At 42.4% G+C, this 15,219-nt stretch overlaps 1 protein-coding gene across 1 annotated transcript in view; it reads left to right on the top strand.

The window, feature by feature from the left end:
• Positions 1-15,219, top strand: part of PDHX (pyruvate dehydrogenase complex component X) — a 704,575-nt gene that overhangs the window by 516,133 nt on the left and 173,223 nt on the right. Inside the window, exon 7 of the mRNA XM_085643496.1 lies at positions 2,994-3,141. Within this exon, the coding sequence (XP_085499622.1) occupies positions 2,994-3,141 (148 nt within the window). The remainder of the gene's footprint in view (positions 1-2,993; positions 3,142-15,219) is intronic.

The following is a 15,219-nucleotide window of genomic DNA, read 5'->3' as shown; positions in this document are numbered from 1 at the left end:
TTGCATTCATCTTCTAACACAACCACAAAACACACACACAACTTGTTCAAGAGAAATAAATAGAATCAAAGTATATAAAAAAATATATATTCTGCTGTCTAAACACTGCTGGCATTTGCTTTCATTAGAGAAATTAAACGTATCGGGTGTCCATATAGCAGCGATATTGTACTTATAGTATTGTTGTTTTCCAGTGTGCCCACCACTATTAAAAACAATGTGTTGGCCATCTTGGATTGGTAAAACAGTGATGGACAAAGGCATTCAATAATGGACTCCTTGGTTAGATAAACGCGAGAGCGGTGCACTGCAAGCAAAATGAGCGACAAGCAAGTGGCACAAGTTAGCACTGCCTGCGGAGCAGTATATCCTCTTACAGAAAATGAAAAGAGCAGAAGCAAAGAAATGAAAGGGGAGAGCTAGAAGGAATACATTGAAAACTATACTCTAACACTGAAACACCCTAATTTTAAGCTGCTTGTGCACATGTGATTAGAAAATTCCATCATTCATATAGCAAAAGATACATGGACGGATATAGACTGATCTATTCTCCAATGCAGTACGCTGTTATTGATAGAAGCAGAGTATAAATTGCACTCGCACAGACCAGTGGCAGAAGATGGCTGACCCAAAGGCCCTCTATGTATCTATAGCAGGCATCTCAAACCTTTTGTGTGGTGATCAGTGAAAATCATTTTGTGCTACTGAAGGCGAAGCAAGTTGTGTATTGTTATCAGACACTCCCAGACCCAGCTTCGTTGACTTTACGTCTAATGTCCGTAGAGCCAGATACTATTGTTAGAACAAAATACTTTGACTAGGGGCACTATGACAGGGCTGCCATGGGTGTCAGTAAGAGCGTGGTTTGTGGATATGTATGAACATGTGTGTGTATGAAGGGAGTATATTTGTATGGATGACCAAGAGCCTCTGTCGTATGTACCTGTGGCACAGGACATACCTCTCAACATATGTGGAACCATTACATGTATAATAGTGTTTTTTTAATGGGTGGAATTTAAAATTCAGCAAAATGTTCTGTAAAAATTGTCATAATATGCAATATTTATCTGTACTTTAAATTGCTCCCATTTAAAAGAATAAAAATGGCAGTATTTTTCAGTTATAAATAGGGCACCATGTCTACCAGCCAGCGGGAGCGAGATGTCTGCTGTGTGTAAATGCAACACTTTGAAATGGTAGAAAATTAAACTGAAGAGTTAACTTTATATTTAAATGTATTCCATAAAAACACCTCCGTTTAATTTGGGAAACGGCCTTTACAACGCAGGCTGAGCCACACATGCTGTTTCCACACAAGCGGATCAACGCTTTCCTAAACCAAGCATCTGCCTTAACCACGCATATGCCTTAATCATGCAGGTTCAGGGTGGGGTGGAGGAGGTGCAGTTTTTAGGGGTGGGATCAGTTTTAGGGCTCTGGGCGGGGGCCTAGGGTCAGGGTATTTTTTGGACAGGGGACACGGTTCTAGGCTTCAGTGCGGGGGAGGGGGAAGGGGCAGTTTTTAGGGCTGGGAGTCAGTTTTAGTGCTCAGGGCAGGGGGCCTGGGGTTGGGATAGTATTAGGGGCACTGGCCGAGTGTTAGGGCAGAGAGTGAGGAGTCGGGTAGTTTTAAGGGCTAGGGCGGCTGGTGGAATGCAGGGTTGGGTTATCGGGTGTTAGGGCGCAGGGTGGGGGGAATTGGGTGTGCAATTTACCACACATATCCCTTTCACAACCATGCCTTTACAACGAAATTCGTTGTAACGGCATGTGTGGTAAAGACATGGTCGTGGTAAAGACATGGTCGTGGTACAGACCACATTGCTTAGGCATGCGTAGTTCTATCATAGAACTGTTAAGTTTTCTCCCATTTCACATTGCCGCTTTTACATACAGCAGGGCTTCTTGCTCTCAGTGGCCTGTGTGCATGGTGCCATATTTATAATAGAAAACAATAGCCATCTGGGAGGAATTTAAAATGAGAAACATGTTCATAAACCATTAAGAACATTAACCAACTCAGTACTGCCGTATTTTAGTATAGGTTTTGCCACAAAGTGCAATACCAGCTCTTCTTTTCTGTGGAAACATACAACTTTGGCCCAGTCAAATCCCGTACTCAGGGGCACCTACATGTAGGTGGATCTGAAACCCCACTCTCAGTATTACTCTGAAAGCTCCTTTTTGTTGAACTCATCCTGTACCGCCCATTCAAATGTAAAAGCAAAACATGATGATGCCATAAGACACCAGGCATCCAACCAGTGCCTGCATTAGTAGTAATAAGTTTGTGATCCTTGCACTGTAGAGCTTTTCCTGAGCCTTGAACAACTGGCCAATCAAAAGGCACTCAATGCTTTCTAGGCGCACATTTCCAAAGCTAGTTCTGTCTGTGCTATACTTAATAAAGGCATGTTAAAAAGAACTGGCTCAGTCTGAATTTTAAAATCTACTGTTTATTCGTGAATATAGATGGTGGGTCTTTTAGATGAAGAACAGCTCCAGCGGTAATTGTTTCTCAGAGCAGCTCGACGCTGAAGAGTCTTAATGAAGCTGCAGCATTCACACACAAGATCCAGGGTCTCAGGTCCTGCTCATTCTTCTGCTAAATCCAATCCTGTATGTGATGCTGTGCTTGAAAGGCTTTAGTCTCTATGCATCCGTGTCCCGGCATGGCAAGCACTGCCTGTCATAAAGCCTGAATTGGAAGAAAAGGTGCCATAGAGTCATGAGGGCCAAAGTGAAGCAGTGAGCCCATTGGCATGTTGTCCCACATCCAAGCAGACTGGTTGATGTATGGGTATTGATCATGGTTTTTCCAATTCCTAATCCGAATCCTCTGTAGTGACAGATATCTGCACTATTCTATAGCATTAGCCAGCTTTGCACGATTAGTGATTTGTCATTAACTAGAAGGAGCTGCATGCTTTTCTTAGTGCAGGAGAGTGTTTTGACCCTTGCAGCTCATGACTGATGCTTTCTTCCAGGGGAGCTTTTCAGAAATTCCTGCCAGCAACATTCGCAGAGTCATAGCTAAAAGGTTAACTGAATCCAAAAGCACCGTCCCTCACGCCTACGCAACCACTGATTGTGACCTGGGAGCCGTGCTAAAGCTACGGAAGGAACTGGCGAAAGGTGAGCTCCACGCAGATGTACTTGTTGTTGGTGAAAGTTGAGCTCCACACAGATATACTTGTCATTGGTGAACGGTGAGCTCCACGCAGATATACTTGTCATTGGTGAACGGTGAGCTCCACGCAGATGTACTTGTTGGTGAAAGTTGAGCTCCACGCAGCTCCACTTGTCATTGGTGAACGGTGAGCTCCACGCAGATATACTTGTCATTGGTGAACGGTGAGCTCCACGCAGATATACTTGTCATTGGTGAACGGTGAGCTCCACGCAGATATACTTGTCATTGGTGAACGGTGAGCTCCACGCAGATATACTTGTCATTGGTGAACGGTGAGCTCCACGCAGATATACTTGTCATTGGTGAACGGTGAGCTCCACGCAGATATACTTGTCATTGGTGAAAGGTGAGCTCCACGCAGATATACTTGTCGTTGGTGAAAGGTGAGCTCCACGCAGATGTACTTGTCGTTGGTGAAAGGTGAGCTCCACGCAGATGTACTTGTCATTGGTGAACGGTGAGCTCCATTTAGAATATACTTGTTATTCATGAAAGATGAGCTTCACGCAGGATATATTTGTCATTGGCGAAAGGTGAGTTTAAGTTGAGCTTAATGCAGTATAAACTAGTCATTGGCGAAAGGTGAGTGAAAGGTGAGGTTCACTCAGAGTATACTTGTTATAGACGAAAGGTGAGATTTACGAAGAATATACTTTGTCATTGGATGAAGGTGAACTTCATGCTGGATAACAAGATAGAGGAATTGGAGAGTCCATTATAAATACCTTCAATCAGCCTTGAGAAAATACAACAGCCATGGACTAATAGAAATATTACTCGGAGATTACTTTGTGTGGCGCACTGGTAGAGTTTGCTTCACCCATTTATGATGTCTAACCAACATGACATGCGTCTTTCTTGAAATGTACCACAGGAATTCTATTTATTTATTTTTTGCTTCACATTAGTTTTGCTTCCATTTTTTTCTCCTTTCTTTTGGTCTTTTACTTTTCTGTGTTTTTTTTACTCCTTCCAGTGCGCATGTTTTGAATTTGAATAAGGTGTTGTCTATTTTCTTTGCACACATATCTCGTCTTCCATATTTTTTTATTTTATTTTATTTTTTTTTTACTAATTTTCCTAAGCTTAGAAATTACTGTTTATGCATCTTTTTAGGTCGCTGTATACCAGACAGCACAGCTGTTTGTTATGTGAAAGACATCTTCTTATTTTCCTAAGCTTAGAAAGTACTATTTATACATCTTTTTAGGTCGCTGTATACCAGACAGCACAGCTGTTTGGCATGTGAAAGACATCGTGAGGACTCTGTGGCTTACTATTGGGGTTTTGGTTTGTAACTCATGTTTTCTGGCTTTTGATTTACTGGCTTTATTTGCTTTAGGGTGTTCAGCTGGAGTTGGTACCCCCTGCTAAAGAACTGTTTACAGTACTCTCCCAGAAACTTTGTTTCTGTAATAAACAGGCCTTTAAATCTTGTTCTGATCTCATCACATTTGCTGTGCATTCAAAGACCAAGGTCAAATGTCAAGCTGTGTTTTCATGGGAGCCTGGTGTTTATTTTGCTTTTGACTGATTTGAAAGTAAGATGGTTTATAGGAAAGGGAATGCAGCGTAACCTGCTTGTGCCCTTTTTCAAATTTTATTTTAGACATGCCTACCTTAAAATGTATCTTGTTCTTCATCTGCTGAAACCATTTGCACTTTTTTGGCAAAATTCCTCTTCTTTGTTGAGTCCATTTAATTTGTGAAGCTGCCTTTTTAAGAACAAAGTACAAACCCGCATTTCAGTCTCAGCATCACCTTAATATAAGGTGATCTTGGGCAATTTACACTGTTATGGCCCATTTACTGTCAAGCACAGAATAAGATATTTTCACAGGAAAGAACCAGCCATATTGTAACACAATTTAACACTAACCATATGCTTTATTTTTTACATTTGTGGCAACTCGTTTTGGAGAGTTGGATAAGTTTAAAGGAACTTTTTATTAAAGCTTTTACATTTGTTTAGCTCCACAATTATGTATGCGATCTGCAACTGTGCTTTGTTCGAAGCACATATATTACTGGATATAAGGTATTTCCTCCTTTGTCCTTACCGGCCACAGGGTAATGATTTGAATGGTGCAGCAGGCGCAGTGGCACAGGATTAAACCCACTGCACACCAATTATTACTATATTTCACTATTAAACAAGCAGTCACAAGCGCAGTTACTTAGCAGGCACTAGGGCCATGATTTGAATGGTGCAGCAGGCGCATTGGCATGGGGGCCAAAAGGTCTAGGAAACTCACTGTACTCCAATTATTGCTATGTGCTACTACTAAACAAGCAGTCAGGAGTGTTTTTTTGTTCTTTTATAACCATTGCACTCAAAGTAACACATAGCCTAAAGCATCACTGTAATAAAAGCTTTAACCTATTGTACTTTTCTGTCTACAACTTATGTTACATTCAGCGCATTTATGTGGCACATTTTTATGTGGTCCTAAAATGTTTCTGAATCTGGACACACTAACACATTGACATGGGTATTCTCCATTCTATATATTAGCACTTCAGCCAATGTAAACACTATATAAATACTTAGTTATACCTTACCATATGGCATTCGATTCCAAGCTCTGACAAAGCCAATAGGTCTCACCTATGCAACATCTATTGGCTTCGTCAGTGTTTTTATAGCCTTGTTATACAGCAGCACTAGCTTCAGTGCAGCGTAACTGAAAATAAAAAAAAGTGCTATAACGCAGATAGCGCTGGTTGTGTCATACCGGTTCTTTACATTACTTTCAGCAATTTGCAACATAGCTATACAATACCAAAGCCAATAAATCTCACATAGGAAAGGCCTGTTGGCTTTGCCTATGCTGGTTTCCCTTTGTCCTACTTTTATCCTTCCTCTTACCATTTCTGCACGCCCCCCCCCCCCCCCCCCAACCCATATGTTCTATTGTTAGTATTCTTTTTTTCTTAGTGTTGGGAATTTCTAAGGTTTGTATTGGAAACTGCTCCTTTCAAAGTGTTGAATTTCGACGTGACAATTTTTTATTTATTGTTAATTAGTTCAGTGGATCTATGACTAATGAAAGTCGATCCACCAGCATTCGCACCTTTGGGGTCAAATAAAGCTGCTTATGAATTAGCCCCCAAAGTCATCCGGCGCCAGTTGAAATGGAGAATTCGGACACATTTCGCTGCACTAATATAAAACCACTATGCCCGAGCGCTGCTCTATACGTATCCTATCGCCTTTTAAGTGTTTGGTTGCGGATGCTTTATGGGGTGCCTAGAGTGGGAGGGCGGGGTCTTCATGGGTTCCTGAAAGTGGAGGAGGGTGTTAAAAAGTTAAAGCTTAGTAAATACCGACCAACTCCACATTGGGGTACTGAGATGAAATGGTGGTGTTTTTGTAATTAACTCGTCAAGCTAAAGTGAACTCAGTGCCTAATAGGGGTGGTCCTGTGCCAAGGGCTTTCAGCTGGTAGCTCCCTCTACTGTGTGCGTGGCATCGGATGGCAAGGGTCTTCTGTCAGTCTGAATTCAACCCATCCGTTTGGCATTGTTCACTGTATATTTTCTAACCTGCTATTTATGAATCTGTGGGCACCCCTCTTCTTCGGCCTCAGTTTCACATATTCAGGCCCCTTTCAGGAAAGGAGAGTTTAGACAGCCCTACACTTAAGGCACCAGTACTTACTTTTCATTTTTATTTTTCAAAAAAGTGTTTTTATTGGTTTGAACAAAAGGTTACGCGTTTCGGGACATTCTGCTGTCATCATAGCCATTATACAAGGGCTTCTGCGGGCCTTGTTTCCCACCTAACAGATATAAACATTTATAGCATTGTTCAGTCGCACTGTGTATAGCCCTGCATAGCAATTGTTCATCTTCTGTGATTTTAGTGCACCTTGCAGAATTCAGGGCTGTGTCTGGATCGGCTGCTAGGGTTTTAATGCTAATCTAGTGAGAGTGTTTCAGGTTTAGTTGGGTGTTTCATGTTTTAGCGTTTGTCAGTTGAATGTCGGTGTGTGTACATTGATTTACATAGTGGACATGTGTGGGTGGAATGGTGTCCCATTAAATGGTTCTTGTGTTCTCCACTCCCCATCCGCGCTTCTAAGAGACTGTTGTGTCCTCACATGTGCATGCGTAGTGTGGTAAATAAAATACCGGACTGAATTTCATACGGAATCCTAAAATAAAGTAAAATAGCTCAAAATAACAAGAGGCAGAATCCGTGGTATAAGAGGTTTTCTAAATGGGCTTTATTCCATTCAAAATGGCCGACTCGAGTCGCGGCCTTCAGGTTCCGTCACCACGAGGGTTCAGGAAGTGAAGTACAATAATTTATTGACAGACATGTATTTTTATAATAAGTGCATTACAATGAAACGAATGTAGAAGGCGTAACATTTGATAAGAAGAGTGACAAAAACAGGTACGTAATCGAAACTAGGCGTAATAATGAATAAAAGAAACATGATTGGTTTGCATTATCAGACATAGGTGGATCTATAAGATAATACTTGGCATAGATGCGCGCGCAGCAGCATGACGTGTAATTGACGTGCAACTAGGGGGTGAAGGGGACTTGACATTTAGCTCTACATGTGGAGACGAGAAGTCTGGGGGGTCAAGTCAACCTAATCCCAAATCATATCTACCATCCTATGTTTGGAGAACTATGTTATCCACAAGGAAGGACTCTCGGACAGAATCTATTCTATACTAACTGTGTGTGCGTGTACAAGCGTCTAAGTGTCTATATGAGATGCGAGGGGCAGAAAACTTTCCATGGCAGCAGGGCTATGAATCACTTGCAGGAGGACGGAAAGGCTGAGTCCTTGCTTGTGAGCTAAAGGAAATGTTTACCTAAATCACTTGACAGGAATGCATCGGCTGAAGAGCAAAATAGATAATTCGAAGGTGAAATACAACTTCTTGGCAGGCAGGCGAAAACTGGCCGAGGCAGACATTGTTAGCTGCACAGGGAGTAGGACAAAGTTCATGGATACAGATGCGAGCTCAAGCTGAAGCTGTCAGAGACAGAGAGCAGGGAAAGGCTTTGAGGACAGAATCGGGCCTACTTGCCTGAACTGTAAAAATGGAGTAACTTAGCCATATAAAGTCGGTGGCCTTTCATACTTAGGAATCGAATATCCAGCCCATTGATGGCGGATCTGACAGAGAACATGTCGACGGTAGACACACATATGTTTGCGTCTTAGAAACTGGAACTGGAGGGAACATACATGTACTTGTAACATGCATATAGAACCGTTGGGGTCCAAGATAGGGGACATAACTGATCAGGAAAATCCACATTTCCACATTCCCTCCTTGTCCCCTTCTTGCCCTTCAAGAGACATCAATCTTCATCATTCCATCGATTTGCTCATGGAGCATCATTTCTTCTTCCTTCTTCTTCCGGCATTCTGAACGAGACCTTGGTGGTGGAATACACGATGTGGCACACAGACCACAAATCGCTGGTCCACATTGTAGACATAGACAGCAACTGAATAGTATGAGAAGGCCAATACCTAGGAAGGATAGAACTCTCCATCCCCAGGCTGATATCACACTCCAAAACCACCCGGACCACGTCCAAGTGCCTGGATTCTCGTGTATCTGGCTTACAATCTTATGAAGGCGTGTTATAGCTTTATATACAGATGGCGAATTTTCTGGTATGAATATGCAGCAGCTGGATCCGATGACCCTGCAAGCTCCGCCCCTATCGACCAGGATGACGTCAAGGACAAGACGATTCTGGAGAACAACAATTCTCATCGCTGATTGTTCCTCTGTCAGATTGCCTAGGGCGGCTATAGTCTCGTTTACTACAGCTTCAAGAGTCTTGGTGAGTCTGCGTATCAGCTTACTATTTGATATAGTACCTATATAGGGAAAGATACCTTTATTGAAATCTACATATTTGTCCCATGCTGTCTCAGTATAATCGACAACTGGGAGATCTCTTCGCTCTCTATTGTGTACTAAATGAACATTTCGATAATAATCAGGGGGAGCTAGGAAAACAGGTGGCAAAAGGAATGCTATGTAACAGGTACCATCCCAATCTAGAGGCAGGCGCATATATGCCGTCTGGCCACATATGAAGTAAGAATGGCGAGAAGCTCTAAATGAAGATTTACCTTGATCACTATATTCTACTATAGTAACGCATTGGCTATGGCCCATATGTATGGAACCAACTTTTCTCACACATAATTCACCCTTAACTGGAAATACTGACATAGTGGGCAGAATTAGTTCAACTTCGGATTTGACATTCAAAATCATAAGATTAGGCGTAAAATTACCTAATTTATACACTTCATTTTCTAAATCAGTTCCTGTTCTACTGGGGTGACCCTCCTTATTAGGGTGACAGACTTTGAATAAAACTAGATTCAAATTTCCCCATATCCAATGTTGTTGATAAACTGCTGTGTCTGGGTCTATGGAATTTAATAAACTAAACCATGCTCCACAGGAGCCATTGTGTGTGAACGGATGTGGAAAGAAAGGCAGAACTCCTTTGTTATTCTGATAGGGAGGAAGTCGGCCACACACCCAACAATTGGTGGCATTACTAGTCTGATGGAAATGATGTAACATACTAATGAATGTGTTATTGCGCAGCGCAAGTCTATAGGACAACTCATGTGGGGGTAAGTCACTAAAAGAATGTTCTCCAGTTATCTTGAAAGCACGTTTAGAAACAGGATAATACATATGCAACAATATACTTGCAGTAACTATTAAAAAACTCAAGAAAAACAAAATTAATAAAGTCACAATACAGTGGCTACGCAGTGATTTACAATAAGCATGTCGTTTCATTATGATTCTGGACTCTACATGATTCAGACCTAAGGGATACATGTCGGGACAGATTCAACCGCTTCACCTTGGAGAGGACTTAAACAATCAAATCGTCCGACAGTTTAGATCTGGACCTGAGTTTCTGTTTATAGAGTTCGGTGCTACTGGCCTCAGCCAAAGGTAGCTTTGAGTCAATGGGGGAAGACACACGGGGAGTACTGTTTGTGTCAGGAGGAAGTCCATGAAATTTTTTTATATGGCTGGAGTGCACCCAGCCTTTCCTCCCTTCGATCTTCACAGCTGTTCTGGTCGTCAGCAGGACCAACTTAGGAAGCCTCCACCTTGGCTCCAGTTGGGTTTTCCGATCAAAATTCCTGACGAGAACATAATCGCCGGGAATTACGTCATGAGGTTTCACCTCGGTGTTGTCAGGAAAAGCTGCGACTACCTGTGAACGACAAGATTGTAGTGCAGACATCAAGGAAGCCAGGTAATCTGTCAGCATATTACAGTCAACATCAGTTATTTTACGGGGTATAGGCGTCCCCCACATATTCGGTGGCCTACCAAAGATCACCTCATAAGGCGATAGCCCTGTTCGAGAGTGTGCTACCATCCTCATGTAAAATAGCGCAACTGGTAAGGCTACTATCCAGTCCACACCCTTTTCCTGACATATTTTAGACAATCTGATTTTTAAAAGTTGATTATGTCGTTCCACGAGACCTGCTGCCTCGGGGTGTCGGACACAGTGGAATTTCCACTGATATCCCAACAAGAGTGAGACATGTTTCATTAATTCGGATGAGAAAGGCTGACCGTTATCTGAATATACAACACGTGGTAAACCGTACCGTGGGAAGAATTCTCGAACTAGCTGCTTGGCAGTAGTCGAGGCAGTGTAATCTGATACGGGATACGCCTCTGTCCAACGGGAGAGAGCGCAGACAACTACGAGAACATATTTGAATCCTCGACAACGTTCCATCTGAATATAATCCATCTGGAGGACTTCAAAAGGATGGTCAGGAGGCTGAAATCCACCCTGCTCTACGGGAACACTCTTTCCTGGATTAAACTGACAACATATCATACAGGTACGAACCTTTTGTTTAGCTGCTGCTCGTAAATGTTTATTGAACCAAATGTGCTGAATGCTGTCTAGCATAGCCTTCTCTCCTAAATGTGCTGGACTGTGAACTGTAGCTATAATGGCTTGAACCATGGAATCAGGGAGAAACCATACAGATTTCTCCTTCGTCATCCATCCTTGATCTGTCTGGATCCCTCCTAGTTCAGTCCACTTCTTTATTTCTTCTGCTGTGGCATGTGTCTGTATGTCAATTACGTCAAGTGCGGGGTCCTTAATTGTCATACACTGTGTTGGTGTCTGAACTATTGGCTTTGTCATGTCTAATGTGCGATTCTGAGCAGTCTGTTTAGCTGTTTTGTCAGCTAAATCATTGCCTTGAGAAATGGTATCAGTAACCTTCGTGTGTGCTTTACATTTCATAATCGATATAGCAGTGGGTAGATGTATTGCGTCTAACAACGCATGAATGAGGGGTCCGTGCTGAATGTGGGCACCATGGGAGGTTAAATAACCTCTCTCTCGCCACAGCACGCCGAAGTCGTGTACAACTCCGAATGCATAACGTGAGTCAGTGTATACATTAACTTTCTTATTTGTGGCTTGAATACAGGCTTGTGTTAGAGCAATAAGTTCTGCTGCTTGGGCTGACAAAGTATCTATACAATTTGTTTCAATAACTTCAGTGTCTGTTGTGACTGCATACGCGGCCACTAAATCTCCTGTACATGTTCTCATGCACGATCCGTCTACATACAACGTCAGGTCTGGATCTAACAATGGAACGTCTGTCAAGTCTTGTCTAGGTTTCGTCTTTATTTCAATGATTTCAACACAATCATGAGCTAGTGGGTCTGTTCCAATTACAGGTAATAGTGTAGCAGGATTCAATGTATTACACCGTCGGATCTCTATGTGTGGTTGAAACAATGTCAGTTCATAACCGGTAAGTCTTGCTATGGTCAAGTGTTGTGTTTGTGTTCGGTTCACAAGAACCTCTACTGCATGTGGTACTTGTACTGTCAATGGGTGTCCTAATACTATGGCATCGCTTTGTCTGATTGCTAAAGCTGTCGCTGCCACTGATTTCAGGCATGCAGGCAAAGCCTGAGCTACGGGATCTAATGTACTGGAAAAATAAGCACATGGCTTGCGTGATCCTGCTTGATCCTGAGTGAGTACTGACAAGGCAGTACCTTCGCGTTCTGTAACAAAAAGTGTAAAATGTTTGCTATAACATGGCGTTGCTAAAACAGGTGCTTGACATAAAGCTTCCTTTAGGCTTTCAAAAGCTTGTGTATGTTCCTGAGTCCAAGGGAGAACAGTCGATGTGGCTGCCTCCTGTGTGGTTAACTGAATGAGTGGTTTTGCTAGAAATGCGTACTGAGGGATCCACTGCCTACAATATGAAGTGAGGCCTATGAAAGCCCGCACCTCCTTCTGTGTCTGGGGTATTGACATGTTAGCAATTAACTGGATGCGATCTGGTGTAAGCTGCCTTCCCTCCTTGGACAGCGAGTGACCAAGATAAATAACTCGCTGAACACAGAATTGCAGCTTAGAAGGGGACACCTTGTGCCCCTTGTCGGCTAGGAAATGTAAAACTGTCAGAGAAGCCTTTTCACATTCTGGCTCGCTTCTTGCGGTGATCAGCAGATCATCGACATATTGAAGCAGTGCAGTATTGACTGGCATGTGGATACTGTCAAGTTCTCGTTTCAGTGCTTGGCTATAGATGCTGGGGCTTTCTGTAAATCCTTGGGGAGCGCGTGAGAATTTAAAGCTGCGCCCATTTAAACTGAATCCGAACAAGTATTGGCTTTCCGGATCTATTGGGACGCTGAAAAAAGCATTCTTGAGATCAATTACAGTAAAAAATGTTGCTTCGGAATCAATTGCTGTCAACAATGATGATATATCAGGGACCACAGGGAATTGTGGTACAATACACTTGTTTAGTTCACGCAAATCAATAACCAATCGGTATACTGGTGGGGCAGTAGGGTCAGTTCGTTTAAGAATCGGAATTATCGGTGAATTACATATATTGGAGTCTGTTTCTATAACTACTCCCTGGGCAATCAGCTCATCAATGATTTTCAGCAAAGCCACTACAGCATCATGCGGTAACTTGTATTGTCGCATTCGTGGTAGTACCACTCCTGCTTTCAATGTAACTCGATAGGGTGTAATGTTCATGCAGCCAACATCCGTAGGGCCTTGTGCCCATAGATGTACTGGTAAAGTCTGTAGTCGGGGATCCATGTCTCTAGACACATAGTGACCTTTAAAATCACGTAAAAACAACCTTACTCCTTCTGGAGAACAACATATTATGGCTCCTAGTGCTTTCAGAGTTTTAATTCCTAACAGATTTTCTGGGCATGATTTAGTAAGCAATAAATCTGTAGTTCGTGTCAAAGGTCCTATCGTAAGTGGTAGAGGCTGTGATACTTCATTAACAATAGGTTTTCCTGAAAAACCAAGGGAAACATTTTGAGAGCCTGAGAGGGGTGCCCCTGGAACTTCACTACGTTTTATAGTTGTTCGACTTGCCCCTGTATCGAGTAAGAATTTTCTATCTTGACCTAATAATTCACTATGTACATAAGGTCCTTCTTGATCTACAGGAATCTCGATAAGCGGTAAGTCAACTTCCCTCTCTAGGCTGGTTCATGCGTAATGCTGATATTCAGGGTATTCATACTGTGCAGTCTGATACATTTGTCGCGTTGTTGTTTGTGTGGCAGGAGCAGGCAACGGTGGTGCAGCTGGCACAAACTGTATGGGTTGCTGTGAGGCTGGCATTGCCTGTTGCTGAACTGGCATGGACGGTCCATGCTGCATAGCTCCTTGTTCATTCTGATCTTGTCTAACTAATCGTGGTCTCTCTTTTGCAATACCCGTAGCTATATTACGTTTCAGGACTGGACAATCATGTACATAATGGCCTAGTTGTTTACAGTAATTGCAGGTTCCCTTTACAGGAACTGCAGAATCACCAGAATGTGTCACACCCTTTTTGTGACCATCTGCTGGTACTGTCTGAGAAACTAGCATTTTCATTTTTGTATCCTTCATGCGTCTATGCTCGTGTTCTTGTTCATCCCTAATTCTATTGTGATGATACTGTAACATTTGTAGCATTTGCGACGGAGTGTTACTTTGCCAGGTACTCTCGAATTTCAATATTCTATTCTTCACTGGAGGCAATGCATTTTCCACCAATTTTGTCACAAATAAATGTGGATATGAGTCACTACTTGCTTTTATACCACTATTTATACCAAAACATTTTTCAAATCGAGCATAATAATCGCTTGTGTCTTCATCTTGCTTTTGTTTGCAGGCTGTGATTGCACCCCAATCTTCCTTTTTTGTAGTTAATAAACGTGGCAGTACCTGTACTAGTAAACCTGGTAACAGTTTAACTTTATCCCCGAGCCCCGAACCTGCAGTTCGGCTCCTTTCTTCCTCTGCTAATGCTGTCCAGTCTATCTTTTGGTCTCCTACTTCCCACTCTTTTTCTTTCAGTTTTTCATAAATGCCAGCAGGCAAAAGCACCTTTAATATCGTCATAATATCAGGAAAGGTGTACTCTCCCATCAGTAACATGTCTTTAATTTCTCGGTGGAAACCCGCTGGGTCTTTGTCATGACTAGGTACTACTTTCTTCATTTCTAATAATTCCATTTTTGATATGGGTGTGTAAACAAATACACGGTGAAACTCATTGTCTTCGCCTTTTATTGGGTGCACTTCTCGTAAAGGATTTTGTCTATCCATATAGTACGGCGTTCTTTCTCTGTGGGGCAGCGAGAGAGAATCCGGACTTACAAAAAGGACATACTGTTTACGTAACACTAATATCTCTTTAATTAGCTTATTACTAGAACCTCTCCATCTGTTTGTGAGTAGTTCCGTTAATATATCAGGTAAAGGACCAGGGTCAGCATGTTGGCACTTATATAATATGAGGAGTTGCTGAATCATATAGATTCCAGCTAAGCGTTGTTCATCTGTACTGAGATTGAGAAACGTGTGTGCTACGGTCTCATCACCGTATTTTTCAGGACTGTCAATCCAGTGAACGGCTGATCTGGCTAATTCTTGCTCATCCATGGAATCGAGGAGG

Source organism: Triturus cristatus, chromosome 3_1 (genome assembly GCF_964204655.1).
Source record: "Triturus cristatus chromosome 3_1, aTriCri1.1, whole genome shotgun sequence".
NCBI lineage: Eukaryota > Metazoa > Chordata > Amphibia > Caudata > Salamandridae > Triturus > Triturus cristatus.
Note: the sequence above shows the minus strand (reverse complement) of the source record. Positions and strands in the feature narration are given on the sequence as shown.